We start from the raw sequence: 23,842 nt of genomic DNA on the forward strand, positions 1-23,842 counted from the left end.
TCATGTGTTCATTTGTCTGTCCTTGCGACTGCCATTTCTAAAAAAACATTTTCAAGAAAAAAAATGGCCATTTTTAGGCAATATTGTCTAGGCTCAGAAAGTAATAAGGATTAATTCTAGTTAGTATTTGGTTGGTAGATCTTCAGGAACCCTCCAAAACTATAGACAAAAGTAGGAAATGAAAACAGTCCTAGAAGAAATGGTAAAAGTCTTCCTCACTGTTGCCAAGAAAACTGCATGGGCATATCCAATTAAATTCAGCTTAAAGAATATTTTATTTCATTTACGTGTGTGTGTGTGTGTGTGTGTGTGTAAAAACTTCTAGAGCAGATGTTGGCAGTACAGTGAAAAACAATGCATGACTTACTGAACACAAATAGTTTGACAAGTTGAGTCTCAACAATATTGGGATGGAAAATTCTCTAGAATACCATAGCTCTAGGCTAGACTGGCAAATAAAGAAAACCCCTCAGAAAATAATCACAACAAGCTGCATTGATCTGTCTATGAAGATACCAAGGGCTGAGCTTGATTTGGAAGATGCTATGAATGGTATACTTTCCTTTCTTTCTTACTTACTTACTGAACTCTGATGAATAGTGTTAACTGCCCAGAGATGAGACAGGTAATGTAATGTAGAAATTTAATAGATAAATAAAATAATTTTGTCTGAACTTTCTACTAGAAGCCTCAAGACACTATATATTTAATTTTTTATTAATATGGTTACAATGATATGAAAGAGACATATTTTCATTAAGAAAGATTAGTTCTTGACTCTTTGACAATTAGAAAAGTACTTTGCATGCTTGAAAGGCAATATAATTCCTAAAATCTGGTTTGTATTCTTCTAGCTGGCTGTGGAGTTGGTAAACAAGTATATGCAACCACTGCTGAAGACTTTCCTAAAGATTTGAGCCCTCCTGTCATTTCAGCCATTGGACCAACATATATAGCTGTGAAATGGTTACCTCCTAAAAAACCCAATGGGATAATTAGAAACTACTTTATTTACAGGTAGTTCTTGAAGTTTTGTATTTTTAAACATTAAATATTATAGACCTCACTATGTAGTGGAAGCTTTCTGTAAAAGTGAGGGGTTTTTTTCAAGATGGGTAGGCCTAAGCAGTACACAAAACATCCAAATAAATGTCCCAGTGCTCCAGAAAGACACAGTGATTATGGAAGAAAGATTATTTCATCATTGCTGTTATAAAAAAGTATTTTAACATTACTGCTGTTTTGAGCGTTGACCATGAATTGCATTTTCAGCATAGCGAAAAGAACATTTAAACCAAGTCAACGAGCCTTCCTGAATGTAGATAGGTCAAATAGCTTTTTCAAATATGCATCATGCTGGATGCAGAATCTACATATGCATTAAAACTCTTCTGGCTTTCTTGTGCAATGTAATTCTTTTGTCAGCATTCATTATGATCAGATCTACTTTGGTGTTTTATCCACCAAATTCAACAAACTCCAATTAGAAGAAAAAGTCACTAGTATTGTGTACATGTTTCTACACTATTTTAAACTTGCACATAGCTTGCTTGCCCCAGATCTCTATGGGGGTTGTGGCAGAAAGCCTTCTGTCTTCATTGATTAAGAAAATTTAATTGATAACAATGTTCAATTGTTCAAGGAAGAAAAGCTGGTATGTTGGAGAAATTGTTTGGAAAAGGGGCAGCGACTCTGTAGAATCCAAAGTAATGAATGCAGATAGATGGTAAGCTAAGAGGAAAGGGAGAGAATGAGTGGAAAGCAGTTTGAAGAAAATAAATAGGAAGAACTAGGCATTAGCCTGAAAATCATCATTGCTATGAAAACATGATGGACCTATGGAATTGAAGGAAGGAGTGACAGGAAAAGAGAAATTGTTCCTTAGGCTAGGCCAGGTGTCAGCAACCTGCAGCTCCAGAGCCTCATGCGGCTCTTTGGGCCCTCTGCTGTGGCTCCCTGTTGGGTGATCCCACCACTGACTGGCCCCACCCAGTCACTCCTCACCTGGCCTGAGAAGGTAAGGGCGATGGCGAGGGATGGAGAAATAGCCAGGGCAAAGACAGAGAGATACAGAGAGAGGGGGAGAGAGAGAGAGACATAGAGAGATACAGAGACAGAGAGGGAGGGGAGGGGGAGGGGAGAGAGAGAGAGATGTCAAAAAGGTTTTGTGGTTCCCGGTGTTTTTTAACAACCGGTTCTCTGCCCTAATGACTGGCTGGGTAAGCGTGCCTGGGGGGGGGGTCATGTCACTGGTGGAAGTGAGTGACATTAAGTTGGCCACACCCACCCAGGTTTTGTGGCTCCCGGTGTTTTCTTTTCTGTGGAAAACGGGTCCAAATGGCTCTTTGAGTGTTTAAGGCTGCAGACTCCTGGGCTAGGCAATAACTGCCAATGACACTGGCTTAGCAAGGAAGACAGAATTCAGGCTGATGTTTGAAATTGCGAGATCTTCATAGTGACAAAGGAACCTGGTCAAACTTGATTTGGCTGGCTCTGTCCTATTTGTCAAGGAGCAACTAATCCTGAAAAAGCAGTTGATGTTAGTATGTCTTTTTTTTTTTTTTTGAACCAACTTGCTAGTAGTTTTGCTGAAGGTTCCTAGTAGTTTCTAAAATGCTGCTCGACTTGGAATATTTTCCCTTTTCTATGCTAATTGTATGACCAAATAAATTAAGCCTCAATTTTTTATAAAAGGAAATAAAGTATTTTTCATAGTCCAAAACACATTTTCATTTTGCTGATTTTGTAAACAACACTGGTGATTATAGTAGCAATTCCATAGCAGCCAGGGAAAGCAGGAAATATAATGCAGAAAGTGGAAAATATTGTAAATTGAATTTGACAGCATTTGATCGCATTTGATTATTCTAGTCACAGCCAAACAATGATATAAAGAGTAATATGAAACAGAATGTGTTACTGCCTAGCAGACTCAAAAGCAATAAACCTTCCTCCAATGTGACACAATCACTTCACAATCATAATTGTAGCCTGTTTGATACCTCGGAGTACAGCAGAAGGGCACTGACTGACATAGATACATTTTGTTTTTTATTTAAAGTGAAATGAAAATGGCGCACTGGGGCTCCAGATACAATCGTTATATTCACCTACATAGGCATGAATCACTTGGCAGTTATTTCAGCTGAAGTTTAAATGTGCTTAGACAACAACAATATCACATCTTTCTCAGATAGCTATGAAAAAAAAATCAGAAATATGTAAGGACAGAAATGGAATGTAAGCACAGCACTTTTATTCATGCAGTGTTCATACACAGTCTTAGACTGCTATAACAAAAACCCTTCAATATTTTTAGATGATGTTTTGCATGTAATTTCTGTTTCATCTTTTGCTGCCCTGCCTTATTGTCATTTGTACATTAAACTAAATTTATTTAACCAGCAAGTGAGTAGGCAGTTTTTCATTAAAACTGAAGGATCTAAATTTGCAAGGGTTTCGGCTTCTTCTATTCTAACCTTCATGATATCTCTCTCTCCTTACCCATCACAAATCTTTTTTTCCAAAAGCCTAGAGTCTTAATTGGAATAAAACTATGTGGGGGATGGCAATATTTATTATCCATTTATTTCTGTACCATAAACCTGTGTATATCTTGTGTGTATTTATGTGAGTGCTGCATATTTCCCTATGTAAAGCAAGCTTATACACAGAGAGAGATTTGATTACAGAATAAATACAAAATAAAGTCAATATGATAACATTTAAAAGCATGTTATCATAAGGTTGACTTGATTTTATATTTAACGGTGGCTAGAAGGGTATTTTATATTCAAAGTGGTTAGAAGAAGGTTTTTCCTTTTAGCAATATTTAGTTGTTCTATAGAGTGGAGAACAGAGGTGGGTTTCAGCAGGTTCTGACCAGTTCTGGAGAACCGGTAGCAGAAATTTTGAGTAGTTCGGAGAACTGGTAGTAAAAATTCTGACTGGCCCAGCCCCCATCTATTCTCTGCCTCCCGAGTCCCAGCTGATTGGGACGAAATGGGGATTTTGCAGTAAGCTTCCCCTGGAGTGGGGTGGGAATGGAGATTTTACAGTATCCTTCCCCTGCCACGCCCACCAAGCCATGCCCACAGTAAAAAAAATTGAAACCCACCACTGGGGGAGAAATAGTCAGGCACTGAATGATTAAAAGATGGGAATGGAGTTCAAGAGTTTCTCCAGACTGTAAAGAATAATGCAGAGTTAAGAGAGATCTCTGATTATTAGAACCACTTTCTGTCTACACTTCGGGATGTCTCCATATATTAGTGTCAGCCATTTCTAACGCACTTACCATTTTAATCAAAGTTACAAAGTATTTGTAAAGTGAGTGACTATAAAAGTGCATTCTCCTCTCCTATTTACCATTTACATGTGACCACTGGGTAAGCATATCCACTGCCATGGGATGAGGTATAATCAATATGCTGATGGTACCCAATTGTACAGATCTACCCCAGTGAATTATCAGGGAGGGGCTCTTCTGGAATGCAGCCTCTTGCCCATGGGGATCCACGTCCTCACTACATTTCATCGCATGCATGGTGTTTGCCAATTACACTCCCCAAGCTTCTTTTCCGACCTAAGGCTGAATGTGCAGAGGCCAAGGGAGAGCCTTTTATAATGAGCACGCAATTGTCACATGAAAAAAGCTACATGCATAGCTGTGCAAAAACCACAAAATTAAACTTCACACACTGACTCAAAAAATGACATCTTCCATTTTAATTTTTTTTTTAAAAAAAGCCCTTCTAATTTCAGAATAAACACTTCAAATATACTGGCTATGTTACTGGCTGTGCAGATTTACCATGGTAAAAATTGGAAATCCGACTACATATTTTAGGAGTAAGTCAGTGGTGGGTTGCCCCCAGTTTGGACTGGTTCGCAAGAACCGGTAGTAAAACCAGTGGGAGGCTCCTCCCACCATCCCAGATGTCATCATAGGCGATCTGCACATGCACAGAAGCTCGGCACAAACGCAATCCCATTGTGAACCGGTAGTAAAGGTAGGTAGAACCCACCCCTGGAGTAAATGGCAAGGCAAGCAAAGCATAGAAGCAGAGGCAAGTGACATTTCTTTAAAATGACATCTTTCTCCTTTTATTGCTTGCTATATTAGGAGAAAAACTTCCACTTAAATGAGCAGTTGAATTCTAAATACTCAGCCTTTTGAAATGATTAGAGATTGCTCAGACACTTCTGTTCGCAGTTTATTCATACAAGATATGCTGTCTTTTTAGCACTACAGATGGAACTATTTGCCTAAGCATAAGTTTCTTTCATTAAATATTCAGCAGTAATATGATCTAAACACTTTAACCAGGCTACATTGTTCAGCTTTTGCTTGTGGAAAAGCTCACAGTTGGTGACATTTTTGATATTTCAGTGCAGGGAAGCTGTTTCTTACAGATTCCCCATATTGCTAAACATTAATTTATAAATTCAGCAAACAGCTATTTTTTTAAGTGAAATGCTGTTCAGTGCAAACAGAACTACTTAGCATTAAAAAGAGGCTTGTGGTACTTAAAATGATTTTTTTCCCATTTTTCTTCAATGACTGATTTTTATAATCAAAACGAAAAGACTTCTTGCACTAAAATGTATGCTAAATACATATATACATGGAATCAGCTTTCAGTGGCAAGCAGAAAAAACATGGGTTTCTTTTTGTTGTTTGAGGTTTTTCCCTTACGTTTTCTAAATCATTATTCTAGTCCTCATCATGTAAATGAACCGAATTTAATGAAAATACCTTCAAAAGTCCAAGATCGTAGAACTCAAATCATTACTCACTTTTACACTAGATCAGATAAACTTTGAGGTTCTTGTCTTAAACATCTATTTAATGACTTTGTGTACACAGTAATTCGGCATTTTTATTCTTAATTAGAAAACCCATAAACCAGATTATTAATATATGCATCTCAGTGCGCACATTGTATACTTGTCTCCTACATATTAAACTCTCATCTAAATGACACTCATGAATAAAACACCAAGATAATCAATACATAATTCTTCTGGTAACATTTCAAACATTTTTCCATCTTACTCTTAAAAGGACCCTGCAATGATCACTTCTTTCTTTTCTTTTCTTTTCTTTTCTTTTCTTTCCTTTCCTTTCCTTTCCTTTCCTTTTTTTAATGAAAAGGAGAATTCAGAAAGAGGTCAATGTTTTGGACATGAGGAGCACTTAGTGCAATCTTGTAGATCAGCATTAACATTTATCAGAGAAACTATACTAGATTGTGGTAGTTTTGAAATGTGTACTTCAGGATCCAGTTATCATATTTGAACTTGCCAATAACCATCAAATCTTCTTCTTCTTCTTTTTGGTCTGCCTTTCAGACGTCCTATGGAGACTCAAGAGGAGACGCTTGTGTTCATCTGGTCTGAGGGCACTTTAGAATGTATTGATGCTACAGATACTCTTCTGCCATTTACAGAGTACGAATACCGTGTCAAGGCTCAGAATTCCAAAGGTTCTGTGAATAGTTCATGGTCTTCAACACAGACCTTAGAAGCTCCACCATCAGGCATGAAAGCTCCCTCAGCACAAGCGATCAGCGCTCATTCTCTGTTCCTAAATTGGACCAGCCCAACTTCTCCTAATGGTGCTATTTCTCACTATCATGTTGTCTATCAAGAAAGACAGAATGATCCAACAATTAATACTCAGGACGTTACTACACTAACAATTCCAGTAAGTACTAGATTAACCAATCAATGTGTGAAGCATCTTTGGATTCAGTTTAAGCATTCAGAAATACTGTGTCAATCTCTTAGGATTTGTACATGTATTTCAAAAGACCTGTTCATTTAAACGTATCTCAGCTGTTTACTCTGTGAATTTCAGAAAATCATAGAATGTATATATGAGGGGAAATATAATTCTGATGTCAAAAGCAAACTTCCTTTGTCTCAAGCTGACATAGGCATCAATTTAAAAGAAATATTCCTCTGGTATAGAAGAGATAAAAGAACAATTCAGTAAAGATTTTGTTTTACCTGGTAATTTGATGCTTTTCATAAGCTTAATCAGTCACTATTGCTTATATTTCCCTATTTGTTGTGCACCAAATGTTTTGGACTACAGCTTTTGAAATGGTCCAGTGCAAGGTATGCAGTAGCCCTATCCTTATTGCCTTTCACATCTAACTTTTCCATTTTGAGAGGGAAGAGTTGACCAAAAAATGGAAAAAAGGAGCAATATCTTTGAGCTGAACTTGATTCCCAGTGACTGTATACATAGGGTTATATTGGCAATAATACATACATGATTTACCATTGCTTCTATCAGGGATATTTTTAACCTGTCTATCTAGTCAATTGCTTGGCATTGTTCAAGTATAATCCCTTTAACTGGAGTATGCGTAGTATAGGTGATAATGACTATCGCATGGGTGGACAATCTTCCTGAGCCAATAGGCATACCTGGTAAAACAACTTGAAGAAGTGGACTTGCCTTTAAAAAAAACCTGTTATTATGATGGCATGTTCTGTCCCAAATCACCTATCTTCCAGAAGGCAAATCAGTAAGGCTGCTCTCCATTCAACCGTTACCCACCCTTTCTCAGGATATTTCCTACCTTCCCAGTTTTTCTTTTTTATTGGCAAATAGACATGCTGCTAATTTCCTATATTAACTCTCCATTTGTGTTTTAGAAAAATTCTTACACAATCTATGAGGGTCTCAGAAGCATTTTGTAAATAGACACTAGAGGCTTTGCAGTATGTGATTCTCCTATACGTTTCTTAATTGAGCAAAAGTGGTGAAGCACCCAAAAGAAACTTAGTTAAACAATATCGTTACCAATGGGCCAGCCCAGGGATAAGCATGTTTACTCAGAGGTAAATTCCACTAAACATAATTCTGGATTGTTGCCTTAAGCTTTGAATGTCTAGAATGAAGAGAGTCCTACCAAAATCAGATATTTTTCAACCCTTGAAATATAATTTTATCTATACACATTTACAGTGCATGCTGGTTTAAGCATGATAGTAAAATTAACATTAGCTTGACACCAATGATTTATGTTTGGTAATTAGGGAGATTTGCCTCATAACTCTTCAGAATCGGAAATAAATCAACTACTACAGAAAGAAAGAGCTTTTACATGATACTCATATACTGTAAGTTGCAAAGCTTAATAAACGCAGTAATCTGGAGCTGAATAGATATTATTACCTCAGAAGTGGAGTCTGTGACAATAATGTTGTGGCAGATCTTACATTTTATGTGCCACATTGATGAGGACAGAAAAGAACAGAATATTGATGGGCAGTAGGGAATAAAATAACAGAGAGGAGGCTCTTAGGTAAGGATTTTGACCAGTAGCAAGTGGAAGTGCTTAATGTAGCTGACTGCAGTTTTGATACTACAGAATTGTATAAAAAGTGACAGCAATTTTCAGAGCATGATAGCATATGTATTAAATATTTTAATTAATAGAGTTCTCAATGCATCTCAGTTTTTACTTTTTTTCTTAGTCATTGCTGTGTTAGAAGACTACTGAAGTATGTACTGTACATATTTTCTTTTTCTTTTTTTTTAAAGAGTTTGAGAAAATGCTTGTGACATGTTCTAGGTCTAATAGCAATAGCAATAGCACTTAGACTTATATACCACTTTACAGTGCTTTACAGCCCTCTCTAAACGGTTTACAGAGTCAGCATATTGCCCCCAACAATTTGGGTCCTCATTTTGCCCATTTCGGAAGGAGGAAAGGCTCAGTCAAACTTGAGCCTGATGGGATTTGAACTTTCAAATTGCAGGCAACCGGAGAAAGCAGAAATAGCCTGCTGTAATGCACTCTAACCACTGCACCACTGAGCCGCAGCTAATCATCTCCTCATATAATTTGCCATAGGTAAACACTCCTTCTGATAGATGTACTGTAACATTATTTAGCATTTATTTTCCTTTTATTAATTTTTTATCCCAAATGCTAAATTTATAAGAATGTATCTTCATTGCACTTTGAAATGGGTCTGAAGGAAGTAAGTTAGAAATAATAATTAACCATAAATGTCTACTAGTGCAGAGGTCCCCACCTGTGGGCCACAGCCCACTACTGATCCATGGCCTATTCGCAAACGGGCCATGCCAGTGTGCATGCTCAGCCCCACTCACACAAGTGTCACGGGAGCTTGCAGCCCCACTCATGCAAGTGGCATGGCTGCTCAGGGCCCACTTGTGTGAATTGTGTGGGCGCTTCAGGGCTCATTCGTGTGAACATCGCAGGCGCACAACCTCACTCTCACAAGCATTGTGGACGCTTGTGGCCCTACCATGTGAGCAATGGGTGCCTGCGCACACCCACAAAAGCCCACCTGCCCCTCCCACAAAACCATCCCCTTTTCCCCCTTTACTCCCTCTCTGGGCCACCAAACCAAAAAGTTGAGGAACTCTGTACTAATGTACAGAATTTTAAACTGTTCTTGTGATCCATGCTCCATTCTTAATCTCTTGCTTGAATTTATATTTTTAAAAGTATTACAGTTATAGTGGTACCTTGATATTCAACTGCTTTGAAACTCATCAAATTTGGTACTCAACACATTTTGATATGAAAATTTTGTCTCAGTACTCATTGTTTGCTTGGTACTCAACACACAAGCTAGAACTTGTCGGTGTCAGTTGCCCTGTGACTCACTGCATTATTTCTTAAGGGAATAATTTGTTTTGTATTCATCCTTTTTGGTACTCAAGGTGCCTTCCAGAACCAATTAACGATGAGTACCAAGATACCATTGTATATATTTCTTTAGTTAGAGATGATGTAGAGATGGCTCATTTATTTTTTAGTGAATAAAGAAATCATAGGATATTTTATTTGCTCACCAATTTCTTATTCATTCTTACTATCTGCATTATATTTTGCCTGATCACTCAAGCCAAATATTATCAAATATTACAGTTAAATGGTGGGTTATGCTATAATGCTTCCAGTACTGCTAATGTTCCTATTGCAGAGGGTGGGATTTGTCTGTAGAATATTTATCTTGCTTCTTCTTCCAATCTGCTTTTGTGTCAATGGGGAGGAGAATCCAAGACATAATTGACATCAGTTCTTATTGCTGATGGGATGGGATGTATCTGTTTTTGTAAATGTTTATTATCAATAGGTGATTATGTCTACCTCATTGCTTACTTGTGGATTTGTCTTGTTTCCAGATGATAGACCTTAAAGTGTCAGCATATCTTGGGATACTCCATCATCCCCAAATGCCTGCCTGTTCTTAATAGATTCCATGGCTGTACTTAACATTCCTTGGCAATTCACCAGTATACCAATGCAAAGTGACAGGATGGTTGGATAGGGGCTTCAAATGTTAAATGGCAATACTGAGGACAAGGTATAATGGTATAACGTTTATGCAGACTATAATGCATAAAAATGCACTTTTATGCATTATGGGCAATATGCTAAAATATAAATAAAGAAAAAAGATCCTAGATACAGACCAAAATTTATTCTTTGGGTTCAAAGATAAGGTGACCAGACGTCCCACTTTTGGCGGGACAGTCCCGCTTTTGAGCAATTTGTCCCGCGTCCCGCGGCGTTTTAAAAAAGTCCCGATTTTTCATTCTGCTCCTGACTCCCGGCTGCCTCCTGAATCCCTGCTGATGGCTAGAGGGAAAAAAAAAGTCTTTAAACTCTTGCCGCGGGGCTTCAAAGGGCCGACCTACAGCTGATCAGTGTTAAAAAAAAAATGAATAGACCCATGTCTGCAAAAATAGAAAAAACAGCCCCTGTTAACAGCTTCCGCTAGGTTAATTAGCTGCAAAAAGCTGCAAAAAGTTCCTGGAGCAGATTTCCCCCCCCCCCTAGCTATACTGAAAACAAAGGCGAAAGCGAAACTAAACCTGCAAGGTGACAAAATGAGGCAGAGAGAGATTTCTTTCTTTTTCTTTTTCTTTTTCCTCACCAAAAAAGGTAGGTACAAAACTGCAAACAATGGGAAATTTTGGGCAAAAGAGGAGAGTTCAAGATTTTAAAACACAAAAGAAAAAAAGCTCTATTTAACTAGGGAATTGTAATAATTGAGATACTATTAATAATTGTATATTGTGTTGAAAGCAGAAATGGTTAAGTTGTGGTTTGGAGGAATATATGGGGGAAATTATTTGGTTTATTATTATTGGTAAATATAATTAATTGATTTGTAAGAAATTGGATTGCATGGAAATAATTGGAATATTCATGTTCATATTGATTAATATACAAAAAAGATAGTTATATAACTAATTGATTTATATTAAAATGTTGAATTTGTATTAAACAACTGTATTACATAATTACATAATTAACCAATGTGAGGATGGATATAAAAATAGATGACAATGGGAAGGGGTATAATATAGAATAGAAGGGAAAAATTGAATTTGATTAAGATTAGAGATGAGGATGAAGGGTAATATTGTTTTTTTAAAAAAATAGATGAGGAATAAATATGGCAAAAAGGAAATATAGAAATTGTAAATTTAATTGAAATGACTAAATGCTGTTTAAATTTGTGAACCAGCCAAATATTCTGTTCAAAGAAAATACATTGTATGTTTGTATGTGTGTTTCTAATTATTGCTATTTATTCATATTTGTTCTCTTTTATTCTTTAAAGTTTAACAATTCATTCTTAATCTTAATATCTTTATATTTGCTTGGGGTTGGCTTTCTTCCCTTTCATCTTTTTTATTGTACAGCAATCTTTCTCCTCAAACCTACCACCACTCTCTTTTCTTTCCTTCTTACTTTCTCTTCCCCCCACCCTCTTTTTCTCCTCCCTACTTCCTCTTCCTTTCTCCTTCTCCTCCTCTCTTCCTCCCTCTCTTACCCTCACTCCTACTCTAATTTCCATTCCTTCATCCCTCTCTATTGCTGTATCCTTTAATGCATATGGACTACTCAGAGGGCTGAAAAAGTTATTTTTGACTGGTCCTCACACTTTTGACCAGTCCTTGAACTTATGACTGTCCTCACATTTTACATTTTTGCCCTATCTTGTCACCATGTTGAAGAGAAGCAGTTGTGAAATGAGTGACATGGTTGTTAAGAATGCTGCATGGGCATAAATGTGAGGATGGTCATAAGTGTGAGGACCAGTCAAAAGTGCGAGGACCTGTCAGAAATGACTTTTTTCAGCCCTCTGGTTAATCCTTTTGTGCATATGGACTACTCAGAGGGCTGAAAAAGTTATTTTAACTGGTCCTCACACTTTTGACCAGTCCTCGAACTTACGACTGTCCTCACATTTTACATTTTTGCCCTATCTTGTCACCATGGTGAAGAGAAGCAGTTGTGAAATGAGTGACATAGTTGTTAAGAATACTGCACGGGCATAAATGTGAGGATGGTCATAAGTGTGAGGACCAGTCAAAAGTGTGAGGACCTGTCAGAAATGACTTTTCAGCCCTCTGAGTAGTCCCTATACACATAGCCATGGCCACCCGGTCACATGACCAGCTAGCCATGTCCACCCAGTCACATGGCCTCCAAGCCACGCCCACACAATAAGTCACGCCCACAATGGTGTCCTTCTTACCAATGTTAAAATCTGTTCACCTTACCCTATACACATAGCCATGGCCACCCAGTCACATGACCAGATAGCCACGCCCACCCAGTCACATGACCAGATAGCCACGCCCACAAAATAAGCCACGCCCACAATGTCCCTCTTTACCAATGTTAAAATCTGGTCACCTTATTCAAAGATGAAGTAGATAGAATGTTCAGGCCACCAAACAAAAGTTACCGTATTTTTCGGATTATAAAACACACTTTTTTGTCTTCCAAAATGGGGTAGAAATGTCTGTGCATCTTATAGACTGAATATTGCTGAAGCCCCACCCACCAGCCAGCCATTTTTTGGTCTCTGCACACCCTTTTTTCAGGCCATTTTTCGGCCTGTTTTTGAGGCTTTTGGGGGCCGTTTTTTAGGCGTTTGGGGGGCATTTTTGAGGCTTTTTTGTCTGTTTTTGAGGCTTTTTTCAGCCCATTTTTGAGTTTTTTTTTCCAGGTGTTTTTTTCTGAAAAAATGGGCTAAAGAAAGCCTTAAAAATGGGCTGAAAAAAGCCTCAAAAAACAGGCCCCAAAAAGTCCTGAAAAAGCCCAGTTTACATAGACTTCTGTAAAGCTTTTGATTCAGTGGTACATGACAAATTACTTCTAAAACTAAAATCCTATGGCATTTCTGAACTCCTACATAAATGGATAGCTGCCTTCCTGTTAAACAAACAACAAATGGTCAAAATAGGAAGCACTCTATCAAATCCTGTACATGTTAATAGCGGTGTTCCCCGAGGAAGTGTTTTAGGTCCAACACTCTTCATATTTTACATAAATGACCTTTGTGATCATATTAAAAGCAACTGTATTCTCTTCGCTGATGATGTTAAACTATTCAACACCATCGACAATGCAACTACCCTTCAAAAAGACCTTGACTAAGTGGCAGCTTCAAATCTCAACCAACAAATGCTCTGTCTTGCAAATTGGCAAAAAAAATCAAAACATAAAATACAAATTAGATGGACATGACCTTGTAGATGACCCTCACTCTGTCAAGGACCCTGGTGTACTCATTTCTAAAGATCTAAGTGCCCGAGCCCACTGTAACAACATTGCCAAAAAGACATTAAGAGTTGTTAACCTAATCTTGCGTAGCTTCTTCTCTGGTAATGTTGTACTACTAACTAGAGCATACAAAACATTTGCTAGACCAATTCTAGAATACAGCTCATCTGTCTGGAACCCGCACTGCATATCAGACATAAATACAATCAAGAGAGTCCATAGATATTTTATGAGAAGAGTCCTCCATTCCTCTAACCGCAATAAAATACCTTATGCCACCAGACTCCAAATTTTGGGCTTAGACAATTTAGAACTACGCCGACTTCAGTCTGACTTAAGTGTAGTACATAAAATTATCTGCCATAATGTTCTACCTGTCAATGACTAGTTCAGCTTCAACCACAACAATACATGAGCAAATAATAGATACAAACTCAAGGTAAACCGTTCCAAACTCGATTGCAGAAAATATGACTTCAGGAACAGAGTGGTCAATGCCTGGAATGCACTACCTGACTCTCTAGTTTCTTCCCCAAACACCCAAAACTTTAACCTTAAACTATCTACTGTTGACCTCACCCCATTCCTAAGAGGTCTATAAGGGGCGTGCATAAGTGCACCAGCATGCCTACCATCCCTGTCCTAATATTCCTAATATTCCTTTTTACAATTACAATTTTCTTTTAAGTGACTTTAATGCTAATATGAGATTGCTAGTGGTACTTAATTATGTCCATAGCAGCATTTTCATCCATATGCTATGAGAATTGATGGCTCACCTATGAGTTCTGAATATTTTTGCAACTTGAGAATCTTCTCAAATTCTTCTAGCGAACTTCAAGCTGTGCCATTTTCAAGATTTTTGAAGAATTACATTTAAAAAGTGATTTAAACTGTAAAATGGGTTAGAACAGTTTTTTTTTTAAAAAAATAGCCTTCCCCACCAACCTTTCCCAAGAACAGAAAATTATAGACTTTTCTATGTGTATAATTCTATTCCACTCATTTTATTCATTGCCTGTGGTTCTTGCCAAAAGTGAAGTGTTATCCATAGGTTTCCTATAAGAGATATTGATGATTATATTTTGTTTTGTAATCTTTCAAAAATTCCAGACTTATCTTCATTTTACTCAAAATCAATTTGAATTAAGCACTAATTACTTGAAACATATTTGAACAATGTTGCATGTTTGTTCAATTCTACAAAAGCCTAAATAAAATCATATTTTGTAGTTATATTATTGTTCTATAGAACTTTCTATAAATTACTGACAAACTTTACAGATATAGTAGCTACTGACCACTAGGAGATCTTTATACGGTGGCAAATTTCAAATAATCTTTCCTCAACATCATGTACTAAATTTACTAATGCTTTATTGATATGAAGTATACCATCCTATAGTCTCAAATTTATAAATTCTCTAAACAAAATTCCAAGATAGGTTAGAAGAATAGGCAGTAGGCACAACGTACCATTCATTGATCAAAGAAAGTTATGTTGCAAGTTTGATTTGGAAATTTTTAATTTGCCTGTCTTTACGCTTGAAGTTTTCTATATGAAAAAGAAGATTTAAAAAGTTTTCAAATAAACTTCCTAAACATTACATTAAAGCTCTGAAGATACATTTTGCTCACGCACATACAGAAATATATATATATATATGTATGTATGTATGTATGTATGTATGTATGTATGTATATATGTATATATGTATATATGTATATATGTAGGTATTTGTTTTGGATAGCTGTCAAGGTTTCCATCCAGTCAACGCCCCATCCAATCAGAGCACAGCCAAACCCCCAACCAATCAGAACACACCTCCACCCAATCAGAACACAGCCAAGCTCCCACCCAATCAGTTCACACCCCCACTGGCAGTTAAAAGGAGGAAACAGCTGCGATCACACACATTGCTCCTAGAAGCACGAAGCCAAGAACACCAGCCTGAAGATGACGAATGAGACTTCGTCGAAACGTTGCCAAGACACCTCCAATTTTATGCGGGAGAAAACCCGAATAACCAAAGACCTACATACAAACACCTGCGAAAACCTCAGCCAGAATATTTATGTGCATATTCTTTCCTGGCTAGAAAGAATATGCACATAAAAGCCTACGAAAAAGGAAAAAAGATATAGATATATATCTTTTTTACACACATATATATATACACATATATATACATGTGAGATATATATATATATATATATATATATATATATATATATATATATATATATATATATATATGTATGTATGTATATAGATACACATATATATATAGATACACATATATATGTGTGTGTGTAGTTAATATTTGGGGTGTCTTCCCGTGTAATTGTGGATATATCCCTGTAATTGTGGATATATATAGAAGCGACGTTTCGACAGAATCTCATCTGCCATCATCAGGCTTATGTGAGGAGTCTTTTGCAATAACTGCCGTTATTATTTCAAATCTGGTGCTGGTAGTCTGGGATGGCTCCACCTTTTCATTCTGATTGGTTGGGAGTCCCAGTATGTGTTTATTGGCTTGGCTTCGGGTGTATGGTCGGCTTTTCTCCACTAGGTGGCAGGGCTTCATCTTTGTGGCTGGTTTGAATATGATTTGGTTGGGATTTGTTTTTTGATTAATGTTTGATCTATGTTTTATATTTGGTGTTAAGATTCGTCTATCTATGAGAGCAGGTTTCCAAATAGTAGGCAGACGTGAAGTGTCATCCCGTTTATTCATGCAATGTGGTCTTTTTTCTATTTCAATTGCTTCTCTGATTATTCTGCCATTGAGATGTTCTATTTTTGCAACTGTTTTTGTGTTATTAAAATTAATATTGTGTCCTGTTGTATTTATGTGTTGAACTAATGATGATGTGTGTTCTTGCTTTTGTATTGAGTTTTTGTGTTCCTCGATGCACACACTCATTCTTCTGTTGGTCTGTCCAATGTATGTTGATGGGCAGAAAGCACACGGGATTTCGTATATGCCTTGATCTTCTAATTCTATTTTGTCTTTAGGGTTTCTCAGAATGGACGATATCTTTCTATCTGTGCAAAATATGGTTTTGATGTTGTGTCTATGTAGTACTTTGCTAATTTTATCTGTTGTTCCCCTTATATAGGGCAAGATGGCTTTCCCATTGTTTTGTTCCTCTTGTTGTTGTTTTTTATATATATATATAAAATACTTTTTTAGTCAGGGTTTTTTCCTATGTAGATCAAGTTGTTTACATGGCCATAGTGGGGTAACAATATATAACAAATATTGTTATAACAAACAAACAATATATAACAAACAATATATAACAAATATTCAGCATGTGAAGCTCATCCATTGCTAATAATAGTAATTTCTAATATTATTAGAATATTCAATTTAAGTATATTCAATTTAAAATAATTTAATTCCATTTTAATTATCAGATATTTGTCTAGATATTTTTAATATAATAATAATAATAATAATAATAATAATAATAATAATAATAATAATAATAATAATAATAATAATAATAATAATTTTATTTCTATACCGCCCTTCTCCCGAAGGACTCAGGGCGGTGTACAGCCTATTTAAAAACACAGACAAAACAACAATATAAAATTTAAAATAATTAAATAAGTGGCTCAGATTTAAAACCCCAATGAATTTAAATACCCCAATTTAAAACTATTGTGTTGATAGTCCGGCCTGGCGGAACAACAGGGTCTTCAATGCGCAGCGAAACACCCGGAGGTCGGAGATCTTACGAATTTCCGGGGGCAGTTTGTTCCACAGGGCTGGGGCTCCCACAGAGAAGGCCCTCCCCCTGGGCGTCGCCAGCCGACATAACTTGGCTGATGACACCCTGAGGAGACCCTCTCTGTGGGAACGAACTGGTCGGTGGGAGGCTATTGGTGGCAGAAGACGGTCTCAGAGGTACCCGGGTCCTATGCCATGGAGCGCTTTAAAGGTGGTAACCAACACCTTGAATCGCACCCAGAAGACCACTGGGAGCCAGTGCAGCTCGCGCAGGAGGGGTGTCACATGGGCATAACGGGTTGCGCCCATAACCACCCGCGCGGCCGCATTCTGGACCAGTTGGAGCCTCCGAGTGCTCTTCAAGGGGAGCCCCATGTAGAGAGCATTACAATAGTCCAACCGGGAAGTAACAAGGGCATGAATGACCGTGCACAGGGCATCCCGATCCAGAAAGGGCTGCAACTGGCGAATCAGGCGAACCTGATAAAAGGCCCCCCTGGCCACGGCCGTCATATGCTCTTCTAAAGACAGCCGCGTGTCCAGGAGGACACCCAGATTGCGAGCCCTCTCCGTGGGGGGCAAAGATTCACCCCCAATAGTCAGCGATGGCACCTGCTGACTATATTGGGGCGCCGGAAGCCACAGCCACTCGGTCTTGGAGGGGTTGAGTCTGAGCCTGTTCCTCCCCATCCAGACCCACACGGCCTCCAGGCAGAGAGACATCACATCAAGGGCATCGTTGGGGTGGTCTGGGGTGGAGATGTACAGCTGAGTATCATCAGCGTACAGATGGCACTTCACCCCAAAACCACGGATGATCTCACCCAGCGGCTTCACATAAATGTTGAACAGGAGGGGCGAGAGGACCGACCCTTGCGGCACTCCCCATGCGAGACGCCTCGAGGTCGACCTCTGACCCCCTGCCAACATGAACTGCGAGCGGTCGGAGAGGAAGGAGGAGAACCACCGCAGAACAGTGCCCCCTATTCCTAACCCCCTCAACCGCTGCAGCATGATACCATGGTCGATGGTATCAAAAGCCGCTGAGAGATCTAATAGGACTAGGACAGAGGAGCAACCCCTGTCCCGAGCCCTCCAGAGATCATCCACCAACGCGACCAATGCCGTTTCTGTGCTGTACCCCTGCCTGAAGCCCGACTGGTACGGGTCTAGATAGATAGCTTCATCCAGGTGCCGGGGAAGTTGTCGTGCCACCACGCTCTCAACAACCTTCGCCACAAAACGAAGGTTGGAGACTGGACGATAGTTGGCTAATTCAGCCGGGTCCAAGGAAGGCTTCTTGAGGAGGGGCCTCACTACCGCCTCTTTCAAGGCAGCAGGAAAGGCACCCTCACCCAGAGAAACACCTATAATCCCCTGGAGCCAGCCTCGTGTAACCTCCCGGGAGGCCAGTACCAACCAGGAGGGACACGGGTCCAATAAACACGTGGCGGCACTAATCTTACCCAGAACCCTGTCCACATCCTCGGGAGTCACAGGATCAAACTCCTCCCAGATAACATTCTCAAAACCTGCCCCGGTCTCCTCCCGTGGACTCATCCAATCGGAGTCCAAGCCATCCCGAATCCGAGCGACTTTATCGTGCAGGAATTGCACAAAATCCTCAGCACGACCCTGCAAGGGATCTTCCCGCACTCCCCCCTGAAGAAGGGAGTGGGTCACCCTAAATAGGGCGGCTGGGCGGTTCTCTGCAGATGCGATAAGAGCGGAAAAATGGTTAGATTTTGCCGCTTTTATCGCCACTAGGTAGGTCTTGATATAAGACCTCACCTGTGTCCGGTCGGAATCGGATTGACTAGTCCTCCAAATGCTCTCTAGGCGTCTTTTCCGACGCTTCATCTCTCTCAGCTCCTCAGAGAACCAAGGAGCTAATTGAGATCGGCATCGGGTCAGAGGCTGCAAAGGCACGACACGGTCCAAAGCTCCAGCGGCCGCCCTTTCCCAGGCGGCCACCAGCTCTTCAGTCGAGTCATGTGTTAGAGTCTCAGGAAACGGCCCAAGCTCCGTCAGGAACCTTTCAGGATCCATCAGGCGCCTGGGACAGAACCATCTGGTCGGTTCCGTCTCCCTGCGGTGGGGGCAGGCGGTAGGAAAGTCTAGTTGAAGGAGTGAATGATCTGTCCATGACAAGGGTTTAATATCTAGGTCCCCTCTACCAAGTTCATTCAACCACTGACCAGAGATAAAAATCAGGTCCATATATATTTTTATTAAAACTTTTAAACAAGCTAACACAAACTAATAGACAATAAAAAAGGATAAACAAAAAGAAAAATGTGCAAGAAAAGAAAAAAGTTAGAAAAAAATAGGAAAAAGAAAAAAATATAAAGTTATACTTGCTTAAGTTGTGTATTGTATACAAAAACAAACAAAACTAAGATCTCTTAGTTTGACTTTTTCCAATTATTTGTTCATCAGTCCCAATAGAAAACATCTGGTCTCAATTGTACATTAATCTTTAAAATCCTTTCAATTAGTGCATGGACATATTTATTTATTTATTTTATCATATTTGTATACCGCCCTACTCCCAGAGGACTCAGGGCGGTGAACTTGAATCAAAAGATTTTAGTTTTTTTTTCACCTCCACCGAGCATGATAAAATGACCCTTCTTGTTCACACTTCCAACATACATCTGAAGTTCCTGGTATCATATACCAACACTACACCTTTTTCTTAAAGTTGTGTTTAAGATTATAACAATGTGAATTCCAGTCATTTTAATGTATTATTCTATTATTCAATATACATTGTTCCATTGTATATTATAACAAAATTTTAGTCCACTTTATCATACATTCTTTTACTTGTTCTCCTGTTTCAAATTTCAATAAAAGTTTATACATTTTAGCAATTCTGTTTCAAAATCAGTCTTGCCATAAACTCTTTTCTCTACTGTAAATCTTTCTGATAGGTGTAAATAAGTAAACCATTGGCAGCTATAGCCTTCTGCCACCAGTTGTTCCCTTGATTTTATTTTATATTCCTTCTGACAAATGGCTAATAAAGTTCCTTTCCTTTTGCATCTTATATCTTATAGTTTACTTGAGACTTTTCCCTTGATAGACTAATTTAGATGTATCCTTTTGCTACTGTTTAAGAAATACATTGGTTGTCAAAACAGGTATTGTCTGAAACAAAAACATCATTCCAGGCAAGAAATCCATTAGGGATTGGTGCTCTCTGAGCTTGCTTGTTTTCTTGCAGATGTTTCATTACCCAAACTAGGTAATATCATCAGTGCTAATAAGGAGTCGCTAATAATGGACGCAGTGGCTCAGTGGCTAAGACACTGACCTTGTTGATCGAAAGGTCAGCAGTTCAGTGCTTCGAATCCCTAGTGCTGCGTAATGGGGTGAGCTCCCGTTACTTGTCCCAGCTTCTGCCAATCTAGCAGTTCGAAAGCAGGTAAAAAATGCAAGTAGAAAAATAGGGACCACTTTTGGTGGGAAGGTAACAGCGTTCCATGTGCCTTTGGTGTTTAGTTATGCCGGCCATATGTCCACGGCAATGTCTTTGGACAGCGCTGGCTCTTCAGCTTTGAAACAGAGATGAGCACCGCCCCCTAGAGTCAGGAACGACTAGCACAAATTCCCCATCTTTTCTCTATTTGTTGCATTGGTGTGAGCCCCTCTTTTCTTCCCTTACTTTATGCAATATAATTTCATTCATTTCTCTTAGTTCATACAAATCCCTCCATATCTTTCTTGCACGATCATCACATACAGTGAAATGCTCTTTCTGCCAGCAATAAGTAGATAGTTTGTGTTGTAAACTGAGCAGTGTGACCTTTGGCATATTTATTTAAAGTAAACCGTCTTGTATTCAGTGATGCTTATACTTTTCAGTAAATGTATATAGAAAGCACAGATGCAATATAATCAATTTATTATCATCTTTATAATCTTACAAAATCCATATGGCAGTTTAAATTATGGTGGATACATGTATCTGTGTTATCACCAATGAGATACTAAAAATAGGAAACTGGACTGTGCATATTGTGCAATAGCCTATTTTACAACAAAGTTATGGAAATGTTTTTGAAAACACATTAAATATTCTGCTTCAGAACAGTATAGCACTAATTTAGGCCATGTGTCACTTAGCAAACACCAAAAGCTGCACATGGCAGTAAGGGGACAGATGTTAATTGAATTGCTGTGCTGCTATCAGAGAAAATAGCTACCAGCAGAAACAAGATGGCTGCCCCAGACATGCCCTCTTCAAGTTAGAATATTGTATCCTTCGCTCTGCAAGGGCTTCTGGGTTATGAGGAAATCATACACAGATGACTAATATTTTTATGGTTCACAGCCAAGCAAAGTGAAATTCAGCAGCTGTTCAGGACAAGTGACCACTCTAACGGCTGCAATATAACTAGCTAAATAGAGAGGGAATTGCAAGAGAGCAAGAGGTTAGCGGTGATTATCGGCAGGTGAGTGCTTTATTGAAGTTGAAAGACCATTAACATTGATGGAGTAATTATTTCAACTTGAAAGTAATTACCTTGATGGGTGATAACTTCTCCAGTGTTCCCCGACTGGATTGGGCCAAACAACTGTGAACTCCTGAAGCCTAGAAAAATATTACAACAATATTGCAATGTTTAAATGGATAAAATTTCTGTTTAAATGTTTTAACTTGACTAATGGTAGGGAGAACAAATAGAGAGACATTTATTTTCTTGACCATATGAAATGCTCCCTTCCATTTTAAAACCAGGCTTTTCATGATGAATAAGTTAATAGAAATATTGGGTGTTGTTATTACATTCCACGCTTGGTTTTCTTTTATTGCAAAGCATGCTTTTATTTACAATATTTATATTTTATTTAAAATATTTTGAACTTGCCCAATATTCCAAGGTCTTAGGGGACAGGTTATCATTTCATCTACAGTAGTGCCCAAAATTGTGGAAACCTTTTGGGAAAAGTATATTTTCTAAAACTAGCTAAGAAGACCACTTTTTTTGGCGGTAGTACCATAAAATTATATATCAATGGAAAGATAATTTACTCAAGAATGTAATGCAATAACGTTTATGAAGGATTTGCTATTAGAATAGCAGTTACAGTATAAAAAAGAAAAGTGAAACACATAGAAAAAACGAGATATACAAAAATTATCACATCAGTTAATACTTAGTTGGGTAACCTTTAGCATGAATTAGGCCTTACAACGTCTTCCCATGGAGTGAACCAAGTCTTTTATGTCTGCAGCTGTTTTAATGTGAAACCAAGATTGATTGATTGCTTCTATTAACTGGGTTTTATTGCTGGGTCACTTCTGACTAACAAGTTACTTTAGCTGGCTCCATAGATTATCAATTGGGTTAAGGTCTGGGCTATTCCCAGGCAAATCCAGCAGTGGAATATGATTATCTTGAAACTCCAAAAAAAAAAGTGGTGTTATTAGCCATCAAACCTCAAAAATACACTTTTCCCAAAAGGTTTCCACAATTGGTCACTACTGTATTTATTCAAACATTTGTCCATAACCCTATCTCAAAAGACTCAGGACTGTTTACAATATCATCAAAGTAAAAGTAAAACTAGCAACCGTAAACAAAAACCCAAAAAATAGAAGCATCATTCACAAAATATTGCAAAGGCAGTACAGAACCACTGTCGATATTCATTGGAATAGTGTTCTTCTTACATTTTAAAATTAAAAAATAAATATAATGTAAAAATATTTTAAGGTTTTTACAGCCTTACAAAAAGTAAGCAGAGCAATAACTAATACAGATCAGTAACTAATGCAGCAAATGAAGTTGTTATTCTAATGCTACTGAATATATCCCTTCCTTCTTAGCAATTGGACTACTGCATCCTGAACCAACTGCAACTTTCAAGTCATTTTCAGAGGCAGCCTCATGTGAAGCTCATTGCAGTAAGCCTAAGCATGTAAGCACGAGGTGATGAGGACATGAATCACTGTCACTGTCCCTTGTTGCGACTGCCCTGTTGCAACAATTGCCCTCTAGATAAAATGGTGGCAACATCTTCATTATAATCTTTTGTAACTTCTCATGGTGTTTTAAATGTATCTCTTCCTAGATGCATTTGGATGAATGCCAGATTGGCATAGTAAGACATGGAGTGTGAATCCTGGATCAAAATCATTCGGACTGGAAAATCACACCCTTATTGACCACTTCCACTCTTTATATCGTTATTATTGTGTCAGTGGTCTTGTTCTACATAGCAACCTCCTTTTCTTCTGCTTCCCGGCTGTGAGGAGCAATTCCACCCCCCCCCCCCAAGCAAATCAAACCTTGTGTGGATCTCTTCCTGTCTAGCTATTTGTTATGGGCATCATCTTCTATTTGGCAATTGTCACAGCTGTTTGAAAATGGCTGTCTAAATCAGCTGGATTGTATAAAAGTTAGTCATGGCAATTAAAATAATCTCACTGAACATCAGCCAGGTGCCTTGTGTTTCTAAAAAGTCACATTACATTATATATTTAAAAGCCTAAAAGGT

The 23,842-nt window shown here is 38.3% G+C and overlaps 1 protein-coding gene across 1 annotated transcript in view; it reads left to right on the forward strand.

Moving 5' to 3' along the window:
- USH2A (usherin) overlaps positions 1-23,842 on the forward strand; it is a 458,447-nt gene that overhangs the window by 385,589 nt on the left and 49,016 nt on the right. Inside the window, exons 57-58 of the mRNA XM_087891378.1 lie at positions 855-1,017; positions 6,355-6,709. Coding sequence (XP_087747504.1) covers positions 855-1,017; positions 6,355-6,709 — 518 coding nt within the window. The remainder of the gene's footprint in view (positions 1-854; positions 1,018-6,354; positions 6,710-23,842) is intronic.

This window comes from Pantherophis guttatus, chromosome 1 (assembly GCF_059756535.1).
Source record: "Pantherophis guttatus breed Tessera chromosome 1, ASM5975653v1, whole genome shotgun sequence".
Lineage (NCBI taxonomy): Eukaryota > Metazoa > Chordata > Lepidosauria > Squamata > Colubridae > Pantherophis > Pantherophis guttatus.